Below are 26,933 nucleotides of genomic sequence, written 5' to 3'. Positions count from 1 at the left end.
GCAAACACCAAACAAACATACGTACTGTTAGTTACATTATTTATTTATTTATTTGCACTAAATAATTACTCTCAAAACTGCCCGAATTACATTAGACTTGTCTCGAAATTACTCGTAAATATATATTTGTTATTCTGATTTCACCAGATTTACTAATAAATTACCATAACTAGAATTTCCTGAACTAATACCTACATATAATGTACAAAACCCTAATCCAAAGTAATAAATCTGTCAAAATTATGTTTGAATATACACGCGCTGCATATAATATGGGGGCAACCAAACACATAAAAATCATTCACATTTCGGCACTAGGGGGTCCTCCTTATGATGGATTCTGAGAGGGACCACGCCAATAAATTAAGGACTTGCACATCTTCAGCCGTAGAGGTATGTGAGTTATTTGTTAATTTCGTATGTATACTGTAGGTTAAAAGTATTGTAATACCACGTTTATTTATTTTTTTAATTTTTTTTCTATGTAGCTCCGGCTTGCGTAGTATAATGCAAATATTTTTTATTCTTGTGTGTGACTACTTAACATGGGATCTATATTAGCAGTAAAGTTGCATTTGATTAAGAAACATTTAGTACGATAGGATTCTTATCGGACACGGGTAGGTTCGCTTCTGAACCTGTTTATTGCTTTGTAATATTGTGCCTAAACTGTCATTTGTATAGCTTAGCGTATACGTCCGTGTCATTCTTAGTACACTGTGTTAGATTTATTTTCAGCTGATCAGGGTTGACGGGGTACAAGCTGTAGAGCTGACCACAGAAGTTGACCAAGCAGCTCTAAAGCTGATCATAGCAGCCATAAGGCTGACGATAGAGCTGACGACAGAGCTAGTCGAATAGCAGCTGTAGAGCTGATTGAACTGTGTTGCTGGTTGAGTAGAAGGTGATCAGGCGTTGCGGACCGATTAGTGGAAGCTGATTGCTTGATTGACCAAAGAATTGCATTGTGGTCGGTGACTACCTCTAATGCTGACTGCTTGATTGACCAATTTAATTGGTAGCCAAGTATTCTGGTGACTTTTTGTGCGACTGCATACATGTAATCTTTTAGCCGTGGACTAATTTTGGGGTTTATTATACCCAGTGTTTTGGGACTGTAAAGTTTTTTGTATGATATCTGTCCCATCGTTTCATCACTTTATTATTTTAGTAAAGTACACCATTTTTACTATTTGAGTAAAACACATCATTCTTTTCGTCATGTGAAGTTCCTGTGAATTATTAACCTTTCCCCTTGTACTATGTAAGGTCATTTACTTGAATTCATATTTACATCATTAGGTTCTTGCTGATTGTGTTAATTTTGTCCAATATTTGGATTTTATACACGCACGTATTAATCATAATTCTTTTTCCATTCAAGTCATTTACCAAAAACATTGAATTTTTGTCACCATCAAAAAGTGTTCTGTTCTAAATCAAAATCCAACCCGGTTATCTTGTTACAAAGATAATGAAAGAAATTTAGAAAGAAGTGAAGTTCATGGAATATATTTCGGTCAGATGTTCTTGTTTTTTTTGTTTTTTCATTTTCCTTTTGCGGATGACATATTTTCCTTTTTCTAAATTTTATACAATTGTTAACATCATTATCGATGTATACAATGCATATTATTATTATTATTATTATTATTATTATTATTAAAGTAAATATAATGCAATATATGAAATATTAAACATATCCCTTCATCACTTGTAGACCATTTGTTAATATTTTCAGTGACCGCCACGGTGATGTAAGTGGTCAGAGTTTTCGCCTAGGATGAGGGAAGTAGCGGGTTTGAACCCCAGCCGAGCCATATAAAAAACTTATAAGAATGGTACTAGTAGCTCCTCAATATAAGAGGCTAATGTTAGGACTGGTCGGCTTGGTGTCAGGATAATGGGACTGGGTGGGACATGATGTCACATGTCTGCGGCATGATGCCCCAGTGTTAGACAATTCTATAACTGCCACACTGCAGACATGGTAGCGATATGAATCAAATTGTTGAAGCTAAATTAAAAATAATTTATTTAATTACACGCAAGTATTTTCACGACGGAATTACAACTCATGTTTTATCATTGATAATATTTCCAACAAAACAAAGAAAGATTGCTCATTTCTAAATGTTGTTGTTGTTGTTGTGGGGTTTAACGCCATTTTTCAACATCCGATATGCTTTGCATGGCCGCCATTATTAATGGTGGAGGAAGAACCCGGGAAAACCCCGGGACAAAACCACCAACCCACGAGAAGCGACTGACAAGCTTTCTCATATGCCCACATTGGACGAATCCCCGACTAGAAACCACGCAGACAGAGGTGAGATGGCAGTGATCCGTAACGGAGAGAGCTTTAGACCAATCGGCCACTTGGGGCCCCTATTTCTAAATGAATACATATCCTAATGAGGACAGAACAGTAACGAAAAATGTGAAAAATGAAATATATTCACTATATACCGAATACGTTTTTATAGGTTCTTGTATATGTTTACGTGATAGCACATCTGTTACGTATACTTAATTTGCATTGTTTGTTAGCATTTTAAAAAAAATCAGAATATGCTATTGGCAATTGTATTTTGGACTTGACCTTGTCCAAATTCAAGTTCATTTTCTATCTCAACTGAATCAATTATTTCGGTTTTGTAAACATGTTTATCTCAATCTGAGTTCAGAACGTTGGAACTTCCCCGTTGAAAAGTGTAAAATTTCAAATTGTAGTGAACCTTAAAGTTTAATGCATTGAGCATTAAAATTTTATCTCATTTAAGCCAGAAAAGTCTTTGTGAAACGTCACTTCGACCTTTCTTCTTTCCGCCCCCCCCCCCCATGTTAGTGTTAAAACGTTTAAGGCTAGAAGTTATGACTCAGTGAGATTGGCAAGGGTATTGCAACGCTGTCCTGAGAATGTAAACACTTGGGCTACCAACCATCACCGCTTGATAGGAACCCATGTCAAATTATCATGTTCAAAGGGAAATTGATATTCACCATAGTTCACAGATTATATGCTGTCTAAAATCTGACAAAAGAAATGATTATCTTGGGATAATTTATGAACCGCTTCTTACGATTGGCCAGAGTAAATTAAAGCGTACACTTTAGAAATAATGTGAATTTAAAGTGACGACCCTGGTCGAAATTCTTTGGTCCAAAATCCTGAAAGAGGAGAAGCTTGACTCGAGGAAGTGATTTGGTAGCTGCCTTGTAAGACAATACATGGTTTAGTGCTAGGACGCACAGTTTCTGAAAGAGAACATCATTAAGGCACGCACTTTTAATTTTCCACGTAATCTTCTATTTTGTTTTCATTGTTTTGGGCATATGATATGACTAGGATCCATATTATGTATCGTTTATTCAATGTCATGGAAATTTGTTAATGCTAGAGTTGTTATGCAATTTATGTCTTTTAATTTTACAGTTACTAGTCTTTTGATAGAACTGACGATTACATGCTATCCAAGTTTTCATCTGTGTAGGATTTCATAAGGTTATATGAAATAATTTTCTTGTCTATTAGGACGATATTGCTTATCGTGCGTTAACGATGGTCGCATATTTATATCTGAATTTGTAATGTTTACATAATCTTGTAAGTTAGGGATTGCTGTGAGCTAGAATTTTGTGAACTGTATGCAATAGTAATCGAGCATGTGGTAGTAGTGTAGGTAAAGAGATACGATAACGTTAGATATACCGCTAACATGTTAGTTATGTCTGGTCGCTGTGAAGCTAGGGTGATGTTCTATCGGATCAAGTCAGAATTTATGCAGTGTGGATAGCTAGCATGAGTAACGTAAATTGAGGTAATTTATATACGTGTAGAAAGTGGTACATATAGAGATTTAGGGGTAATTATGTCCTTTAAGTAGCAGCTTTCTGGGGAAAGACGGTACAGTCCGAAGATGGAGGTCCGAAAACAGGAGTGACGAGTTCAGAATAAAGGACTAGGAAGTCCAGGAAGGGGTGAAGCGCAGAGAATAGGAAGGCTCGAGGAAATAGGAAGACGTAGATACATGGTCAAAGGAGGAAGGTGATGCAATCAGTCGTGGACACTGCGCTCTTTGTACCACTCGTTATTATGATGAAATAAATCCAAATCAGAAGCAGCTATTAAATTCTATTGACAAAACTTAGATTGAATTGGAGTTGCTGATATTAATTGTTATTGATTAAATATTGTTATTTTTCTTGTCTAAGGGGGCTCGTATTGCATTATTTATTCCCAATAGTCTTGCTCAGTTCTCTGCTGAAATTCTATCTTTACACTCCCACCGGTCTATAATATCGAGGGAGGTCATCCTCTAGATAACGCCAGCCAAAACTACCCTCTTACTAAGAGGGCGACTTTACACCCGTGAAATGCCGGTTCTACCTGGGGGTTTTACCATATTTTATATAATACTTTTAGTAACATACCTTCAAATTATAACTTAGATTTTTATCTTGTAAGCATCTAGAACTTTCCAGAATCAAATTTTCCATTTGATAATACTTTAAAAAAAATACTAACTGTGATCCGAGTTAAAGTAAAGGGACCGTGTAGAATCAGTTGTATTATTGTTGTGTCTAGTGTTTAATTTGGACTGGAATTTATTTATTCAAATTACTTTATTGAAGTCATTATTCTATGAAAATTGATGTATTTGCAAAAATAACATTCTTAAAATCAAAGACTTAGATTTATGAAATTCAATTAAGGATATATTCTAGGATTGTATTATTGTGGTTCGAAATTTTCATGTTGTATTCTTGGGAAATCAATTATTTGTTGAATTTTAACAAACTTACTGGTTCTCACTCCTTTCTATTACTTACTTTTAGGGACCATTCCGGTGGCCTTGTGGTTAGAGCATCCGCCTCGGATGTGGGAGGTCGCGGGTTCAAACCCCGGCCGATTCATAACAAAGACTTTTAAAATGGTACTAACAGCTGCCTCGCTAGGCACTCAGCATTAGGAGGTTAGTGTTAGGACTGGTCGGCGTGGTGTCGGGATAATGTGACTGACGGGGAGATCATGCTTTAGGTCTGCGGCACGATGCCCCAGTGCTAGACATCACTATAAAGTGCCATACTACAGACATCGTAGCGATATGACTGAAAAATTGTGAAAGCGGCGTTCAAAATCCAAAACTCGTACTTATTTTTAGAGTCGTAATAACACCGCCTTGACTCGGGAAGCTACTGCACACTGCATGAATACTAGAACAGAAGCATGTCAAACGGTTATCTTGAATCATCCGTACTGCGGTTCTGGCCCAGTTAACTGACTGGGTCAGCTCAGGACGTTAACAGAGGACATTTTCACACAACGTACAGCTTATTACATACATTTATTGCCCCCGACACACCTGCTTATAATATAGCAGGCTAAATAGTGCATATAAAAAGCCCCATGACACGCCCACTCATCATATAGCAGACTAAATAATGCACATAAAAAAGCCCCCTGAAATGCCCACTTACTATATAGCAGGCTAAATAATGCACATACAAAGGCCCCCTGAATGGACCACTTATCATATAGCAGGCTAAATAAGGCATATACAAAAGCCCACTGACACGCCCACTCGTTATATAGCAGACTAAATAATACATATACTCAAGTTCCCTGACACGCCCACTTATCATATAGGAGGCTAAATAATGCATGTACAAAAGCCCCCTGACACGCCCACTTGTTATATAACAGACTAAATGATGCATATACAATAGCCCCATGACACGCCCACTCATCATATAGCAGGCTAAAAAATGCACTTACAAAGGCCCCCTGACACGCCCACTCGTTATATAGCAGGCTAAATAATGCACATACAAAAGCCCCTTGACACGCCCACTCGTTATATAGCAGGCTAAATAATACACATACAAAGGCCCCCTGAATGGACCACTTATCATATAGCAGGCTAAATAATGAATATACAAAAGCCCCCCTGACACACCCACTCGTTATATAGCAGACTAAATAATGCATATACACAAGTTCCCTGACACGCCCACTTATCATATATCAGGCTAAATAATGCACATACAAAACATCAGAAGGGTACTTTGATATGTCTACATTTAATTATCTACAACACTGACGAGATTCACTGTTTCGAAATATAATGCTATTTCTACTTAGGTTTAACTGTATGCATAGATTAGCCCATATTTTTGTTACCATTGTTTTTTTTAAATTTTTTGTGTATTTTGTTTTTATCATTATTGTTTTACCTGCGAGAACCTAGAGCTGATCCATCTTCCAAATTATGTGAAAACTCATTCTTTATTTTCACTGAAGACATCAAGTTAGGGACCTTAATCAACAGTCTTTAATTGTGACAAGTACAGAATAATATTCTGCAAAAGGTCAAAATCACCTACAAGAAATCAAAATATCAGTATATAGAACTCTCAAGTGAAAATTTTCAAAACAGACATTTATATGTATAGTATTTAGTACCGGGAGAATCAAGTCAAGACCTGATTGGTTTGCATTAGATCAGGGGTGTCCAAACTTTTTGCAAAGAGGGCCAGATTTGATAAAGTGAAGATGTTCGAGGGCCAATAGTTCCTTCTGATGTTATTTTTTAACCACAAAAGTTACATGCAAATATACACTGTCATAGAACAATAAATAAATAAAAAAACAAATAAGCAATAAATAAATACAACAATTTTCATTGTACCAATTATCTTTATTTTTCAAATGGCAATGTAACTAAATATAAGCCACTCAGGCATACATGAACAACTCTAAAAACACAATTATGCCTTTCATTCATATCTGGAGAGTCAGATAACATTGAACTGAATGTAATACTTTAAATTTCCATGAGTTAGATAAATATATTTTCCTCATGGTCATTTTAAACAAGAGTTATAATTAATGCAAAGTTTTCTGTTATCATTAAAGTTTAAAGCAAGTGAATTTTACTTTTGTCTTTTAAAAGATCTTTCAGAAAATAATAGTTTGTGCCACATATACAGGTACATAGCATCAACAGTTATAACCAAATCTTATTGAAGAGTTTAATAAAATAAGTGCTATAAGTCCAAGTGCATAAGTGTGCATCAGTCGCCATGGCAGAAATGAGAGGAGAAGGGTTCGCGTGCGATTGGCTCGCGGGCCGGACTTTGGACACCCCTGCATTAGATAGACTGTATCAAAACGGACATTTATATTTGTTGTATTTAGTACCAGGGGGATCCATTCAAGACCTGACTGATTTGCATGTAGTTAAGTGCAAAATCACATTATGCAAATGGAGAATGTGGCCGCTTGTAACTGTCATCTCACTTGTGTTGATTATAACGCTGAAACACGTAACGTCCCAGATATCGTCAAGGACGACACTAGGGTTCACCTACCGGTAGCTGTTGATTACATTACAGACTGTAACATAGAGACTGTAACAATTCAGGTCCCCGAGAGACACCAGCCATTGTGATTGAAATGGTTATACATCTTTATGTTTGTTCAGACCGTTCTATTGTATATTTCAAAGGCTTACGGCAGATACGTTTTGTAACTGTTAAAAGCGAAGAGTATGCGTCACATCTTAGTAGCTAAGTTTGAAATCTATCTTAACAATACTGATATTTGTTTGCTTGTGTGCATTTCAAAGCCGTTTTTCAGCACATGACAGGCCGGCTATATATGGCGACCAAAGGAGGAAAAACTGACGGACAAATTTCGAATCTAAATCAAAGTTCAATAAAGATGTCAGAATATGTACAAAAGAATACATTGAATAGAAGATTGATAAGTTGTTGAAGGAAAACGTTGAAGATTATAGGAAAATGTTAAAGTCATGTGGTTTGTGGCAAACAGTTTCAAATTTCATACCGATGAATGTGTAAACCTTTTAAAGTCAGTAATCATCCTGATGATCCTCTCTCTCTATTCATCTTGCCCCACGAAGAAATCCAGGCTTAAAACGATTATAAATTTGAGGACGCGGACCTATCATTTGATTAATTTATTGATTTACAAACAGCGACAAAAGTTTAAAATCCATCTGGAAAGAAATACTTTCGAAAAGGATTGGTCCTGATAAAATATTGAATGAGTTTGTAATGTATGGATCAAAAGAGATATTCCCTTAATTATAAATCTTGATATAACGCAATGTGCAGAAGGTGGAAGCATTGATAATCTTCACCTTCTTAATGACTTTGTAAAAGCTTTCGAGTTATTCACATTAAAATTTGCAGATACAAGTTTCAACCTTTGTGAAAGTTTGATTCTTCCATTAAAACAAATTAGAACCAGTTTCCACTTTTTATGAAAGATACCATATGCTTGCAAAATCGATCTGAAGATATAAAAGACCAGCTAAACAAAATGTGTTAAGTTTATCTATAATTAAAGTAACGATAGAATAAATAGAACAGCGTGTATTCACGAGTACTTAAATAGACGGTTTGAAATACCTGATTTAGTGACTCAGTGGTCAAAAAGAGTTACAACACCGTTTAGAAAGTGGCAAAAGTTTTGCACTGTCTAAGATTAAGCATCTGTTTATATGCTTACTAAGAAATAATAGGTAAACTGGACAAAATGTTGCAATGAATGTAAACAAAATGTAATGATCGTAACGACAGAACACATAGAACAACGGGTATTCAAGATTACTGAAACTGAAATGCCTATTGTTTATAAACGGAATTTGGGCCTTAAAATCAACCTCTTTTAAGAGATAACACGTTGATACAAAGTAGAGAAATCCTTGGCTTTCAAATTGGGAAATGCAATAAAAGATGGGATGCTTTCAAGTGTGGGAAAACCTGTATAAAGTTTTTGGTACGTTTCTTTTTTTTAAAAAAAAAAAAGAGAGATATCGTATTGGCACAATGTAGAGAAATACTTATCTTTCAAGTACTTTGGAAAAATGTATAAAAGATGGATTGTTTTAAAATATTGTGTGTGGGAAACTGTAGAAAACGATGGGACGCGTTCAAATACTGTGTGGGAAAATGTAAAAAAAAAAAAGACGGGATGCATTAAAAGGATATAACTGAATGCTTTATACATTTTATATAAGACAGCCGTAAAACAAGAATATAAATAGACTCCAGATATATTCATGGAATTGTTTTTAACTCTTATGAAACAAGGATCGATGAAAAATGTTTGTTTCTAAAGTAAACTCGGCGTTTATGCCTCCATATCCGTTTAGCATATTTTAAATACAAGTATTTCCTGTCCATAATAAGAGCCAAAGATACGAGTAATGACTGCCAAGGTTAAACAACGTGTAGTATCCGATTTATCTCTTTTGCATCTTTATGTCAACTACATTTCCTGCCCTGAAGTCCATTTGATGAAAATTTGGTTTTGATTATCACGTTTACATACCGTTTTGGTAGTTTGTAGAATTGTATCGTTGAACCATTCCATGAAAAACTCTACCAAGGAAGTAGACGTGCTCAGGAGAATTAGGGACATTTTACACGGAAATAATGTAAATGATGTAAAGGATAGAGTTTCGAGGCGGTTGAATTTCTAACGGTTAACCGCATTGCAACAATAATGGCAATATTCTTCCCATTAAAAATAAAGATCTAAACTATCAAACTAAAGACTTTCAAATTTCAATCAAAACATAAGAAGATAAAGAAAACCGTTGAAATGAAATTGGTCTTCTAATACGGTTTTGCTTGTTTCATTTAGGACCTGCAAAACCTAAAGGTAGCAACGAAATCGAGTTGACTTACATTCGAGTTCAAACACGATAAAGATTATTGGTAAAATTACCTGGCAAACTCGACTCTTTATTCTTCCAAATACAGTTGATGTCAAAGCTAAACATCAGGACGGATTTTCTTGAGCTACACAGGTATGTAAACATTGGACTGACATGTGTTCTGTTTATTGGACTAAAGAGCAAAGGTTTTTAAAATCAAAGGTAGACCAATACTTGCATGTGGTATTATATCATTATTAAGACGTTCATCACAATAACACCCACCCATTTTCAAAGTTTCATGATCCTAAAATTTCTAAGTTTTCTGAATCTTACCTATTCGAATACTGCTTTTTATAAGCCTAAATGATTTTTAAAATGTGACTATAGATGTCAAATAAAATACAGTCTATTATGTTTTAAATAAGATACATGCAACATGCTATTTACACCGATCTATTAAGGCTACTCCGGGTGATACAAATGTATCTAAACTGAATTGACAGAGAGAATGAAAGGAAGAAACGAGACAAAATTGGAATGAAGAAAACATGAAAGAGAAAACTAAATAACTTTTTGGTGATACGTCAGCACGTAAATAGATAGATTGGTTGATCTACGTGTGATACCATGCAAGATGAAAGTGGAGTGAAAAGAGATGAGTAAAAAATACACATAGAAGTAAAAAGTGAACTGCGCTGAAATTATTTGATCCAAACTAGCTTAAAAAGGAAAAAGAACAACACAGAATTGATAACAAAAAGGATAAGACATGTCTGTTAAATTTAGAGTGGGTTCCAAAATCAAATATATAATTTGCGTAAAGCACTACCTCGGTCTTTTCAACTAAAAACATTGACATTTTATAATTATAGAAATAAAGTATTGGAAAATTAACAATCGCCTTGCTTTCTAAAAGTGAGATTTAGATGCTATTCAAAGCATAATGTTTTCACAATCTAATAGGTCGGAGAAAATAATTTACTAAACACTGGAGTCGAAAATTGGGTTAAACGCCAGTACATAGGTATCAGTATTATGGCGATGAACAATAGTAACTACAGTACAAGATATTTCCAGCAACTTTAGATATCTGACCACTTAAATCTGACATTGTCCAATCCAACAAAGTATTATTTAAAATAACCAAAGCAAGCAGATACATATGTGACTGGTTTGAAAAAACAAGGGGCGCCCTACATATGTACCTCTGAGAGAGTGCGTGTCTAAGATTAAGTTGTTTGTATTTTGCAACATATACAATGAAATAAGTTGTTTGTATTTGCAACTTATACAATGGGGCAAATGTTGGCATACCTTAATGTTAATTTCATGTACTATAGCTGAAATTTATTTGTACTTGTGAAAACTGTGCATGACCTAAACACACGGTTGGCCAAAATGGCTGTAAAACTGGGAAATCTAATTTTGCCAGACTAGACAATACCAGCGTCTGAAAGTGCAATGAATGAATTTCAATATACATAAAAAGTAAAGGAAATGGTATCAGCTCTTTCGTACAAAGTACGTACGAAATCCATGAATTGAAAATGACCAAGCGAAGCTATCGGTATTTGCACAGCTGCATATCTAAAGAAAGATCAAGCTGTACACTCTATAACCCAAATTACACACAACGATCTGTACACTATATAACCCAAATTACACACAAGGATCTGTACGCTCTATAACCCAAATTACACACAACGATCTGTACACTCTATAACCCAAATTACACACAACGTTCTGTACACTCTGTAACCCAAACTGCACACAACGATCTGTACACTCTATAACCCAAATTACACACAACGATATGTACACTCTATAACCCAAATTACACAAAACGATCTGTACAATCTATATCCCAAATTACACTCAACGATCTGTACACTAGATAACCCAAATTAAACACAACGATCATACATAAAAAACGGGAATTAAACGTTTTTATCAAAACCTAAGATCTGCAAGGTATTTTTTTAAATAAGAAAACTGGTTATGAAAACCTGGAAAATTCTTTCTCTTGAAAAATCTAACCCAGTGCAAAATTCGTGATTGTATGACGCTAAAGCTGAATTGTTGCGAGAAGTTTTAACTATACTTTTATATGATATCTTAAATAGCAAGGGAAAATGTTGCTGTAATATGCTTAAATCGGGATTATATCATATATGTCTCTCTAAAAACTTTTAACAGTAAAACATATATAAAAATATTGTGACAAGCAGTTTTATTTTTATTTAAATGTGTAATTTATGAATAAATTAGTTAATGAAGCTTGCTAATAATTCTATAATTACATATCTTAGAAACCATGTGGGACTGAATAACGTAAACATGATCTAAATTCAGCATGAAGAGACTATAAAGCGAAGCTGGTCACGGAGATTTACGTATTACTGGCCACGGACATTACGTATTATTTTGTTGTTGTTGTTAAACCCCGTAACTGATTTTAAGTGTTTTTCTCGTTTATTTTAAATATTAATCATACTTCTCGAAAACCAATGAATATACGGGTCTTATTTAGTTCACGACTGGACTGCAGCAAATGCTGCTTCAGATTTATAAGGGTAACATCACAGAGCACAATCACAACATGCTAAGTCGATAGCTATATCTCAATTATCTAAACCGTTTGCAACATAAAAAGTAACCTTCAACAAGTGCTCGGACAGGTTTACTTTTGTCATCAAAAGTGGCGTAACAAGAGATTCTGACACCCCAACTCCCACCCCGCAAGTCTTAATTCTGGGCAGACTTCAAATAAAATTAAATTTCGCATACTTTATGAGAATTTTGCCCCACCTAACCACAACCCTCGCCGATGCATTTGTTGGGTTGCTTGGGCTATTTCTACGCCACTGATCAGCAATACAACCATATCACAAACAATCACAAGATTAAGAACGAGTAGATGAATTGCAATCTGAAACCAAAGTTTCTTGTTCGAGGTGCAGATATGGTCCACATCTCGTTTCATTATTTAGTAGTGAAAATATACGTATATACTTCTTTACAAGGCGGTCGCATTATAAGGTCTAATTCCCACGGACAACGTTATAATGAGGAAGTAGTGTATATTGTGTTGATTACACAACGTCATGCTTTATTTACGATGGTCTAAAGTCTGTTTCTATCAAACACAGACCTTAATGACTCGGATATAGTGAAATTCACACATTAACAGTTGGTGAGAAAACAACTGAAGAAACAAAAAGGAGAAATAAGCTATTGAGATAAACTTAGCACTACAGTTTTCCTTCTATTTTCCATAGCAACACCAGAATTTGTGCGTACATGTGACTTAAACATGCCGCACTAGTCGCTGGAGACATGTTTAGATAATGAACTTTTCACGCATATGAACAATTCCCAATCAGACAGTCCAGAATTCTAAACAACATACTTACCCATTACAAGGTTGACTTCATCATGCATTGGAAAGTAAGTTCCTTAAATTGTTTCTCTATCGAACTCAATGCAGCTACTGAAAAATTGTTCTCCACACTAGAACTGTACTTAATAGAAATCTGCTTCTAAGTAGCAATGATAACAGTAGAGAGCAATGACTCAGCTTGTTATGGTGGTGGCAAGCATTATCTTATCCGTCGTATATAGTACAACAAGACAAATTCCCCCTAGCGTTCTGTCAAGTTACTAATATCAGCAATAATGCAACCTCACAAGCAATATCAAGGCGTTGCATACATTTAAAAATTGATCCACGAGTGAATTAACTGTACCAACGAAGATAAAGGTTCCTACTTATGCAAGCAAAATATTTTATTAGTGACCCAATTTGGGTGTAAGTCAAGAACCCAACCATTATGATTTTCATCCTGTTCAAACGTTTTGCCTTCTAAATAGCTATGACAAAGGTATTTAACCGAACTGATTGATTCGTAACGTGAGCTCTGCATAAATAATTATGATTTACACACAACCAAACTGATCATGGAACAAATTATTATTATTTATTTTCTTATAATGCGAATTCTGAAATTGCAAACAGTATTTAAATTAAGGAAAAGCGGCAAGTTTTGTAATCGAATGAAGCAACCTGAACAAATGGAAAACAAGTGCTCAGACTCAGAAATGCATGCTGATTATTTTGTTTAAAATATTTTTGTTGCATTATGTAATTTATTACTCAATTCAACAATACATTTTGTATTCATGCAAATTCTGATCGTGAAGTTTAATTCAAAAAGACAAAACATCCGATTAATTATTATTAAATCATATTTTTTCTACTTTAGTTTGTCAGATGAATCACAATTCCCATGCCAATCCAACCAGTAATTTAGTGTCTGCATTTCAAAGGAAACTTTGATAAAACTTGGCATACAAACCTGGGCAAGATATAATAAGAAACAATAATGGACGTGATTGTCTCAGATTGATAGATTGCTCCTGCATGGATATTGGCAGCAAAGGAATACATGTCTTTTGTAGCTATAGTCATACTAATCGTAAAGGAGAAAGCCTTCGATAATGTCGAGAATGGCTACGGTCATATACTACTGGGTTCTTTACTTTTAGACCCCAACGATCGATCATAACATGCTTGTTTTTAAAGTATACTAGGCTTATATGTCTTCATTACATTTATTTTAAGTACAAGTATTTCCTGTCCATAATACAAGTAATGACGCCCAACGTTATACAGAATATAATATCCAGTGTACCACGTTATACAGAATATAATATCCAGTGTGCAACGTTATACAGAATATAATATTCAGTGTACAACGTTATACAGAATATAATATCCAGTGTACAATGTTATACAGAATATAATATCCAGTGTACAATGTTATACAGAATATAATATCCAGTGTACCACGTTATACAGAATATAATATCCAGTGTACAACGTTATACAGAATATAATGTCCAGTGTACAATGTTATACAGAATATAATATCTAGTGTACCACGTTATACAGAATATAATATCCAGTGTACAACGTTATACAGAATATAATGTCCAGTGTACAACGTTATACAGAATGTAATATCCAGTGTACAAGGTTATACAGAATATAATATCCAGTAATACAGAATATAATATCCAGTGTACAACGTTATACAGAATATAATATCCAGTGTACAATGTTATACAGAATATAATATCCAGTGTACAATGTTATACAGAATATAATATCCAGTGTACAATGTAATACAGAATATAATATCCAGTGTACAACGTTATACAGAATGTAATATCCAGTATACAAGGTTATACAGAATATAATATCCAGTGTACAACGTTATACAGAATATAATATCCAGTGTACCACGTTATACAGAATATAATATCCAGTGTACAACGTTATACAGAATATAACATCCAGTGTACAATGTTATACAGAATATAATATCCAGTGTACAAGGTTATACAGAATATAATATCCAGTGTATCTCCTGTTTTCCTTTCTTCTCCATCTGTATCTTATTTTCATGCGTTTTCTTCGAAATTGATATTTCCTGCCCTGCTGTTCGTTTTATGAATATTTGGTTTTCATTATCACCTTAATATACCATTTTGGTAGTGAAGAATGGATCCACGTTATAGCAGCTACCAAGGAACTACACGTGCTCATTAGACCAAGTGACGTTTTGTTTAGAGATCTCACAAAAGACGTAAAGGACGGAGTTTTCGAGGAGGATATTGAAGGAAATGTCTGTGTTTCCAGCGGTTAAAGTCATGCCAACGCAATAATGACTATACGATACCGAATAAAATAAAGTTCTAAAATATAGAACTGAATAATTGCACTCAAACGATAATAAGATAATGAAATGGAACTGGTCTTATAATATGTTTTTGGGGGGATTAATTTAGTACCTGTAAACCCAAAGGTAGCAGTGAATGGAGTGGACCTCACATGCGAGTACAGACATGAAAATGACTAATATATCATTATACATCCTAACACTTTTGATCTCAAAGCAAAAGATCTGAACGGTTTTAACAACTGGACAGAGTTGTGTTTTATTTATTGCGATAAAGAGCGAAGGTTATCAAATTCAGAAGTAACCCTATATGTGCATCTGTTTTTATATCAATGCGCCATGTTGCATCAGCAAATATAGACCTCTTACAATATTTATTAGGCACGGAACATTACAAAGGCAACGATATTTTAAGGTTTACTCGTCAAAATAAAATCATCCAATCTGACGCAACAATGGAAACAATGAACGTAAGAAAAATAATTGAAAGTGAGATGTACTTAAATCTCGTTGGAAGCAAGCATATTGCAAATCAAAATGATAATTACTAGAACCATACAGTCTCTGAATAGAGATGAAACAACGAAACCTACATAGTGACACATTATTCTTAATACGCTCAATTTGAATTTGTCCAAAAAAAGTCATTTTCGCATGTTAAAATGCAGCTGTAGCAAGTGATGATAACTGATTTTGTGGAAGGAGAATCAATGGTTAGCCATGGTTTGACAATTTAAGAACTAGACCTGACTATGGGACGGCATATGCTGAGGTAGCGATAACTACTTAATAGTTGTATCTTATCAGAATACATGTATTGAATACAGTCTTGTCATATAATTGAAAACCTTTGTTTGTCTAATCAATTATAAGTAAACACGAGATAAGAAGAGATATCCTAAAATCTGGCGACTGAAGTAGTGTGATCGCAAAATCAACACTCTTGCCGTGTGAATGAGAAACTGTTACATGAGCAAAAATTAAGAATGATTATGGTCCGCTATCGCTCGTACACGTTCAATTAATCCGAGATGATAAAAAAGCAAACAAAACCACAAACAACCACATTGTTTTCATTTGCAAAATCTCACCAATTAGCTGAAACCGGAGACAATACATATTCTCATTTGGGTAATAGTAACGTATTGACTGGCATTACAATGCAAAAGACTTTTTCTTCGAATTAAAAGAAGCCGAATTCGATGATCTCATGTCACGTGTTTAGACTCGAATAACCAGTAACACAAGAAAGAGTGAAAACAACAAGCCTTGAAATACAATACAATAATATATTTACATGCAAAAATTCTGTAAAAATTTTTTTTAAAAAATATCAACTTACGGTTTTATTGAACCAAATCCAAAATAATCCAAGATTAATCCAAGAATAAAATTTTTAAAGTCCTAATAACAACATGTTCTACTGATTTCAAGTTCGAATCCCAACGAAGAATCCAAGATGGAAGACGATCACGTATGCTGCAATCTGTAGTGTTGAAGTCTATAGCTCCTTGCAGAAACAAGAATTATCACTCTGGTTTCGGATATTTGAATAAATGTTTATAATAAAAAAAAACTGTCTTTGTTCATCAATTTCACATGAGCACGCTTATTTTCCAGAAAAATAACAGAATTAATCCTTTTCTGAATCCAAGTAATTTGAAATAACTCCAATCGAAGTAATTTGAAATAACTTCAAACTGCACAACATACAACTTCCAGTGTAACACCCCAGCTTCAACTGACAATAATTATCCAAAACATAGGTTATATCGTCTAATAGTGAATATTTAATGTGTAATACTTAAGGATTGCATTAAAACATTTAGAGATAAAGGGAAACGAATCAAACTTAATGGGTCATGGAAGAAAGCAAATATGGTTTTGTTTGGTCTCATTTAGCACCTGGAAACCAAAATGTGGCAAAGATATGGAGTGAGCGTCAGATTGGGGTACAGACTGAAAAAAAATTAATGGAACAACTACCTGGCAAACTTTATTGCTTACACATCCTGGTACCCTTTATGTCAAAGCAAAAACAAATCCAGACGCATTTTCTTGCGATGCATAGGTATGTTAAAATACTAGACTGAGCTGCCTTTTATCTACCGGGAAAAGACCAAGGTATCAAAACTACAAAGACAGTATATGCTTGAATGTGTTACTATATAAATGTGTCATAATGTCATCACAATGACGTTCCTTACAACAACAACCATCCATTTTCTAAGGTTCATGATCCTACAATTTATAAACGTTCTTAATCTTACTTATTGGAATATTCGTTATAAATATCAATAGCTTCAAAATGTTATTAAACAATGTTGAAAGTCTAAAATCTGCTTATTCGAACACAGAGTTAGTACTGGATATAATGAAATACAAAAATTAATAAATGGTGAAAAAAATTGAAGAAATTAAAGGATAAATAATCTCTAGAGATAAAATTAGCTCTACACTGTTTTCTTTGAATTATCCATCGTAACAGGAGCACGTGTGCGTACATGTGACTTAAACATACCGCCTTCGTCGATGGACACGTAGGCACATTTCACGCACATGAAACAATCCCAACCAGACTGTCCACTGATCCAAACAACACACTTACTTGTTACAAGGTAGACTTCATCATGCATTGAAAAGTAGTTCGTTACCTTGTTTCGATATCTCAAGAATTGTTCCCATCACTCGAATTGTACGTGTCAGAAATCTGCTTCTATGTTGTAAGGATAATGGCACAGTGCAATGAGTCAACACGCTATGGTGGGGGCAAGCTTTATCTTAACCGTCCTGTATAGTGCAGGAAGTAAGGTAACATTCCGCGAGTGTTCTAACATGTTAACCATTATCAGGAATAATGCAAAAGCACACACCAAATACCAAGGGTTTGTATACATAAAAAAAAAAATGATCCATGAGTGAATAACCTGTGCCACAGAAGAGAATGTTTTCTGCTCAAGTCCAGTAAGCAATTTATTTTATTAGTGACTCAATCGGAGCAAGTCAAGAACCCAATCATTAAGATTTCGTTTCCTGGCAACAATTCTTAGTCTTCTAAATGGTAATTGGAAATGAATTTAACAAAAAGGATTTGATCGTAATGTGAGCTCTCAAAAAATAACCATGAATTTATACACAAAAGAGCATACAACGGACGATAATATTCTAACAAATATTTATTAATTTCTTCTTATAATGTGATTTTCTGAAAGGGCAAGAGAAGCGGCAAGAGATGGAATCGAATGAAGCAAGCTGAATAAATAGACAAAGACTCATACTAAAAAATCAAAGAGGATTGATTTATTTTTTTAGATTTATCATCTTTTACACGATGTGATTTTGTTCTCAAAATTCAACAACACATTTTGCATCCACACAAATTCTGATCATAAATTTCGATTCAAAAAGACAAAAAAATCTTACTTAATTTTATTAATCACATTTATTCTATTTTGTTTGCCAGATGCTTTCAAACTCAAATTGGCAAATCTGACTAATAATGTAATGTCAATATTTCAGAAGAGACTGATACAACTTGGCATGTGCAACTTGACCAAGATGTATTTAAAAAAAATTTATTGGACGTGACTGGCGCAAATAGATGGATTGATCCAGAATTGTTTCGCAGCAATATAATACATATTGTCTTTTGGTGCTGTAATTAAAATAATCGTACGATCTGCATTGATTCTGGATTTGATTGGTTGATCTTGTACTAATCATCGAAAGAGATTTAGATAAGAATAGTTACATCATTTACGTTGAAAAGACTTTTATAGATCACAAATTAGTTTTTATAAAAACACACGATTTGTGGTGTAAATATTATTTGAATATCAAATTTTACTTTTGATTGTAAAATGTTTCATACATATCTCCCTCATTATTAGCTATTCATTATAACACATTGTATGTTATAAGACGGGTATGGTAAGGGAATCTTTTCACTATGTATTAAGAAAAGTATGTATAATATTGTTCATTATGAAGAGGTCTCACTATAACACGGTATACTCTAACTCTCACTGACAGCGTTATAACGACGGTATGGTGTTGCAAATGCACAGTTTTCGCAAATAAAACAATTACACTAGAGACAGTCCACTATCCCCACCCCACCACACCTCCACCCCCACCGGTTATAAAGTGAACTTCGTGTATTTGCTAGTAGTTCTTTAACTTGTTCCATTATCGAACTCATTATAACATTATGATACAAAATGAATGGATACATATACATGTGTGTGTATGTGTGTGCGAGAGAGAGACATACAGATAGACAGACAGACGGAGAGAAGGGGGTTGTGTCACTATTTGGAAATCATTGCGAAACTTGATTGAGTAACTTCAGGTTTCCGAGGAAAAGCAATCAATGTGTTCATAATTACTACTCAATCCCAGCCAAAATATCTTACTGTACATCAATTAACTCCATTATCTAAACCGGTTAAACCTAATCTAAACCGGTGGAACCTAATCTAAACTGGCGGAACCTAATCTAAACCGGTGGAACCTGATGAAATGATTCCCCCCTTTTTTATAAATAAGTGCACCCAAATTTATATTATTTGGCTAAAAGAAATCCAGCTCTGCCAGTGCTCTCGTGCTATGAATTATGACAAATACAAATCGACTTGTTCACATGCTAAAGGGTAACTGAACAATCATGCCAGCCAACAAGTGTTGACTAGAATCGATCCTCGTTTCGTGTGTTCTCTGGATCTCCTCGCATATACATACAAGTAGAAGAAAAATTAAGACGTGTTCTGAATCCAATATCCAAATATATAGTTTCGTCAGTTTCTTTTTCAACTTATTCTATGAAGATACTTTAAAGTGACCCCTTATTCGCATTTTCAGTGACCAGTGACTAATAAAAAAAACATAATGAAGAAAGTGTATCATTTTTGTGCTTTATAAATGTATAACCCTACAGTGCATGACAAAGAATAAACTCGTTTTGTTTCTCGAAGTATCAAATCCACTAAGTACATACTGCCAAATGGCAAAATAATACCTTTTTTCTTTAAATAAAAGTTCGCCTTTTTTATTACAACCGACATATCTAATGGGGTATGATATAGATCTATTACTCTGATTTTAAGTACCGAAGTGATTGAATGTGATAAATGAAATTCATAAGATTCCTTTTGTGTTAGGTATTTTATCATAGAGTGATACTGATATTCCATTTCCAAATAATGACAGCATTGAATAATTACAACAGGTAACTATGGATAAAAATCAATATTTCGCTGAAAAATTGTACGGAGACATAAAAACAAGAATGTTAAATAACAAAAGACTAAATTGACTTGAATGAAAAAATATTAATCCAACTATATTCTGAAGACAGTCCAATAACTGGATGATATGGGGAAATTTTAAGAGGCAAACCTTTATTACGAAAGCGCTGTGGCGTGCACTAGCAGAAACATACTTTACTCTGACGACCTTTGTTCTCTATAACACAAACAAGAACAAATTACAAGAGTAGGAAAGACTTTAATAATACATTTTCTATAATTTCAAGCTACTTACATCCACCTCTGATTAGGAATTGTATTATGAGCCACTGACATTTTCCTTGAAGAAGAGACTGCATTTAATAGCATAATTCAATTTGCTTTGGAGAAGGGACCTACAAACTGTGCTGTAACTTCAAGGTTTTGGAAGCTAAGAGAGTACAGCTCGCCTTGGCCAGTTGTCTGATAAAATGCACGTGTAAACTGACCGGTCAACGACACTAACACTAAGCAGGTCAGAGAAGTACACAAGAGTCGAGATTAAAACTATAGCAGTAATTCACCCAGAATGCATAACTGTCGTCAATAAAGAACTATATATATATATATATATATATATATATATATATATATATATATATATATATATATATATATATATATATATATATATATAACTCATCCTTCTAATATCTCAGACAGACAAACATAAAGAGTGCTTTAACCAATTTAGTCACATCGCTACGATGTCTGTAGTGTGACAGTTGATAGTAATGTCTAGTACTGCGGCATCATGCCGCAGACATGTAGCATCATATCCCACCAAGTCACATAATCCCGACAGTACCATTTTTATAAGTCTTTGGTATGACTCTGCCAGGGTTCGAACCTGCGACATTCCGCATCCGAGGAGGGCGCTCAGACCACTTAGGCCAATGGAGCAGTCGATTGATCAATCGAGAAACAGTGTGTGTGTGTGTGAGAGAGAGAGAGAGAGAGAGAGAGAGAGAGAGAGAACTAGGGTGGGTTGGGGTGGGATGGGATGGGGTGGGGTGCATTATATAATTAGAGCCGATGACAAGAAAATATGAATACAGGTATATTTTCCTGTAATACCTTTCGTTTTAAAATCTTAGCGTCCATTTGAAATCAGTCTGCTGATTAGGCAAGTGAATAAAATGTTAAGTAGCTAACTTACTAACAAAGTCTATCTACTTTCATGCACTAGTAAGAATCAAAATATCCGTAAAATCCAAACGCAAATAATAATCAAGAAAATTAGCTTGCAGTTATAACCAACCCAATTATTAAAATAGACACATTACATCGAAAACGAATCCAAAGTATCTATAGCAACCACTGCCTGTATGTCTGTTCCGTCGTTCGCTTGTGACTAAATTCCTTTCGTTCTCTGTATGTATGTATCTTCCGTTTGTCTTCTCATACTAAACGGGTGCATTTATTCCGTCTTTCTTTTGTTTCCTCGACTTTATCAGTTGCGACATTGTTCTGTTCTCTCTTTTAGTAACCACCAATACACAATATGACCAAGACAGTCCTAATAAATTTGCTGTCGAGATCTCCTTTCAATTTACATGTCTGTTCGTTTCAACATGTCAATTTTTGGCATCATAATTATGATGCAAACGAAATACGTCTACGCAGAGATGGGTCAATGACGTAGTGTGAATGATTGACTGCGTTCATTGTGACAGAAACAGAGCGTCAGACGTAATGCCAAATGTTTCTCATAACAAAGGCAGAGTTGTCAGTTCTCTTCTTTTCTGTCAGAAAACCATATTTCGCACCAAAAGGTCTGCTGACCGGTTTTGCGGATAACATTCTAAATTTTGCTGATATCAACAAATGGGAGTGAGCGGAACAAACACGTTCATTGCCAATAATACAGGTCACATTTCAAAACGGAGAACATAGCACTCGCATAATCCAATTTAAACTTCTCGTAGTGTTAAATTCGACAATACGCATACGCCATTCTCCCTATGTTCAATAAATAAATTAGGCTTTAAAATCGATAAATAATTAAAAACAGATAAATGTTCAGAAAAGTGCTTTCAAATGCAACACTTTTAAACACTAATATCAACATTATATTTATATTGATTATGCTTTGTCCTTATTTATACAATTTGATAATGAAATTTAATTTTTAACTCTTTAATACCGAATATGTTGAAAGAGTTTGTCTAGTCTATTTTGCCGAATTAGAATCACAAATGAACACGAAAAGGAACCCTGTAATGTCAAACACTTGCATGCCTTTGCGCACATCAAAATACGTTGACACAAATAGAGACATCTGTTTCTTTCAAGAATGCAAAATAATACAAAAAGAGAGTACTTGGCGAGTATTATGATACTTTTCTCTGGGCATTTATCAGTATTATAACACTTTTCTCTAGGTATTTATCAGTATTATAACGCTTTTCTCTGGGCATTTATCAGTATTATAACACTTTTCTCTAGGTATTTATCAGTACTATAACGCTTTTCTCTAGGTATTTATCAGTATTATAACGCTTTTCTCTGGGCATTTATCAGTATTATAATACTTTTCTCTGGGCATTTATCAGTATTATAACACTTTTCTCTAGGTATTTATCAGTATTATAACGCTTTTCTCTAGGTATTTATCAGTATTATAACGCTTTTCTCTGGGCATTTATCAGTATTATAATACTTTTCTCTGGGCATTTATCAGTATTATAACACTTTTCTCTAGGTATTTATCAGTATTATAACGCTTTTCTCTAGGTATTTATCAGTATTATAAGGCTTTTCTCTGGGCATTTATCAGTATTATAATACTTTTCTCTGGGCATTTATCAGTATTATAACACTTTTCTCTAGGTATTTATCAGTATTATAATACTTTTCTCTAGGTATTTATCAGTATTATAACGCTTTTCTCTAGGTATTTATCAGTATTATAACGCTTTTCTCTGGGCATTTATCAGTATTATAATACTTTTCTCTGGGCATTTATCAGTATTATAACACTTTTCTCTAGGTATTTATCAGTATTATAACGCTTTTCTCTGGGCATTTATCAGTATTATAACACTTTTCTCTAGGTATTTATCAGTATTATAACGCTTTTCTCTGGGCATTTATCAGTATTATAATACTTTTCTCTGGGCATTTATCAGTATTATAACGCTTTTCTCTAGGTATTTATCAGTATTATAACGCTTTTCTCTGGGCATTTATCAGTATTATAATACTTTTCTCTGGGCATTTATCAGTATTATAACACTTTTCTCTAGGTATTTATCAGTATTATAACGCTTTTCTCTGGGCATTTATCAGTATTATAACGCTTTTCTCTGGGCATTTATCAGTATTATAATACTTTTCTCTGGGCATTTATCAGTATTATGATACTTTTCTCTGGGCATTTATCAGTATTATAACACTTTTCTCTAGGTATTTATCAGTATTATAACGCTTTTCTCTGGGCATTTATCAGTATTATAACACTTTTCTCTAGGTATTTATCAGTATTATAACGCTTTTCTCTAGGTATTTATCAGTATTATAACGCTTTTCTCTGGGCATTTATCAGTATTATAATACTTTTCTCTGGGCATTTATCAGTATTATAACACTTTTCTCTAGGTATTTATCAGTATTATAACGCTTTTCTCTAGGTATTTATCAGTATTATAACGCTTTTCTCTGGGCATTTATCAGTATTATGATACTTTTCTCTGGGCATTTATCAGTATTATAACACTTTTCTCTAGGTATTTATCAGTATTATAACGCTTTTCTCTAGGTATTTATCAGTATTATAACGCTTTTCTCTGGGCATTTATCAGTATTATAACACTTTTCTCTAGGTAGTTATCAGTATTATAACGCTTTTCTCTAGGTATTTATCAGTATTATAATACTTTTCTCTAGGTATTTATCAGTATTATAACGCTTTTCTCTAGGTATTTATCAGTATTATAATACTTTTCTCTAGGTATTTATCAGTATTATAACACTTTTCTCTAGGTATTTATCAGTATTATAACGCTTTTCTCTGGGCATTTATCAGTATTATAACACTTTTCTCTAGGTATTTATCAGTATTATAACGCTTTTCTCTAGGTATTTATCAGTATTATAACGCTTTTCTCTGGGCATTTATCAGTATTATAATACTTTTCTCTGGGCATTTATCAGTATTATAACACTTTTCTCTAGGTATTTATCAGTATTATAACGCTTTTCTCTAGGTATTTATCAGTATTATAACGCTTTTCTCTGGGCATTTATCAGTATTATGATACTTTTCTCTGGGCATTTATCAGTATTATAACACTTTTCTCTAGGTATTTATCAGTATTATAACGCTTTTCTCTAGGTATTTATCAGTATTATAACGCTTTTCTCTGGGCATTTATCAGTATTATAACACTTTTCTCTAGGTAGTTATCAGTATTATAACGCTTTTCTCTAGGTATTTATCAGTATTATAATACTTTTCTCTAGGTATTTATCAGTATTATAACGCTTTTCTCTAGGTATTTATCAGTATTATAATACTTTTCTCTGGGCATTTATCAGTATTATAACACTTTTCTCTAGGTATTTATCAGTATTATAACGCTTTTCTCTAGGTATTTATCAGTATTATAACGCTTTTCTCTGGGCATTTATCAGTATTATAACACTTTTCTCTAGGTAGTTATCAGTATTATAACGCTTTTCTCTAGGTATTTATCAGTATTATAACGCTTTTCTCTGGGCATTTATCAGTATTATAATACTTTTCTCTGGGCATTTATCAGTATTATAACACTTTTCTCTGGGCATTTATCAGTATTATAACACTTTTCTCTAGGTATTTATCAGTATTATAACGCTTTTCTCTGGGCATTTATCAGTATTATAATACTTTTCTCTGGGCATTTATCAGTTATCACTGGAAAAGCATTAATAGCAGTTTACAATCTTTGTGTTTTTAATATGTGTATTATATCGCTTCCATCGTTTTGTTGAAAGAAGGAAAAGTCGTAATTCAGAAACACGATACATGCTAACATACATAGCGTACATAAGAAACAAATAAATATGATGCAACAAAGGAATTTTCTTAATCGTGCACAATTTCGGACCAAAGAATTGCGCATTGTATCTCTCCTTTTCAACTCTTATAAAATCACGTTGACATAAAAATTGAAAAAAATACAAATAAATTAGGCTCTGAAATATCTGAAGAACAAAACTATGGTCTTTACGCATGTGCAGTGTCTTGTTCGAGACCTAAACGGGGTACCTGGATGCAGCAAAATCAGACTGTCCTATTCTGGACTAAAATGACTAGGACGAAAGTCCTTATTTTTAAATGTAACAATAATGGGACAGGAGACTAGTGTTATCTACGTAGTTACGATACAAAGTTTAAAGGTAGACGTGGCAAGTGAAATGTTATCAATAATGAGGTCAATAACAGCGATAATATGCCAGGGTAAATTAACTAAAGTATGAATATCAACGATATCCAAGTGTCTTGCCCAAGTGAAAACCAAATCGACCAGTTTGTGTGTGAGCTTAAGACAATATAATTACTGTGACAGTTTGTATTTTAATTTTACCGAGTATGAATTCATTGTTTCACAGCCCTTGTATAATCTCTTTCACCAGCAATTTGCCTCTTTTCAGCTTCACGAAAGTGTAAATATTCGTGACATTTTCAAAGACATCAGAAGCCTTTCTATTAGATAATGCAAGCTTTATGACATTACTCTGACTGCGATATTTGTCAACTTTTTATTTGGACGAATCTGGAACGTATAGGTCAATATCGTTACCAAACATTCGTGACCTAGCAAATATTTAGTTAACAACGTTGTTGTTCATTTAAACCCAGTTTATTTTCAATCTCTTTCTTAAGTCGCGTTATTTCACCTGTTTGAAAGATTTTGAATTAAGTTATTACAATCTGTAGTTCACGTATTGTGATCTATTTGATTTAGAAAATCTTTGTAAAATGCTTCCTTGAAGGCTTATTTAGAATGGGGTCTACATCAAGTCAGATTTTGAAACCAACCACCTTAAGGCTGAATGCTTCTTCAAATGTGATCTGCTTCTAATCAGGTTTAAATCCACTACCTTTAATCTGAATGCTTCTTCATATGTCATATGCTTCTAATCAGGTTTCAATCCACTAGCTTTAATCTGAATGCTTCTTCATATGTCATATGCTTCTAATCAGGTTTACAACCACGAACCTGAAG

General features: G+C 33.9%; 1 protein-coding gene across 16 annotated transcripts in view; it reads right to left on the bottom strand.

Moving 5' to 3' along the window:
* LOC149780296 (uncharacterized) overlaps positions 1 to 26,933 on the bottom strand; it is a 138,166-nt gene that overhangs the window by 34,447 nt on the left and 76,786 nt on the right. Inside the window, exon 1 of one of the 16 annotated variants that reach the window (XR_016415048.1) lies at positions 18,091 to 18,196. The exons of 14 other annotated variants lie outside the window; for them this stretch is intronic. Coding sequence is in view for 1 of the 2 variants with exons in the window: in XM_089937123.1 (XP_089793249.1) it covers positions 18,091 to 18,121 (31 nt within the window). In the remaining variant the exon portion in view is untranslated. Of the gene's footprint in view, positions 1 to 18,090; positions 18,197 to 26,933 lie in introns of those variants that run through there. One more of the 16 variants, XM_089937123.1, reaches the window with a different exon arrangement.

The sequence above is a fragment of the Sinohyriopsis cumingii genome, chromosome 16 (genome assembly GCF_028554795.1).
Source record: "Sinohyriopsis cumingii isolate HCF-2022 chromosome 16, ASM2855479v2, whole genome shotgun sequence".
Classification (NCBI taxonomy): Eukaryota; Metazoa; Mollusca; class Bivalvia; order Unionida; family Unionidae; genus Sinohyriopsis; species Sinohyriopsis cumingii.
Note: the sequence above shows the minus strand (reverse complement) of the source record. Positions and strands in the feature narration are given on the sequence as shown.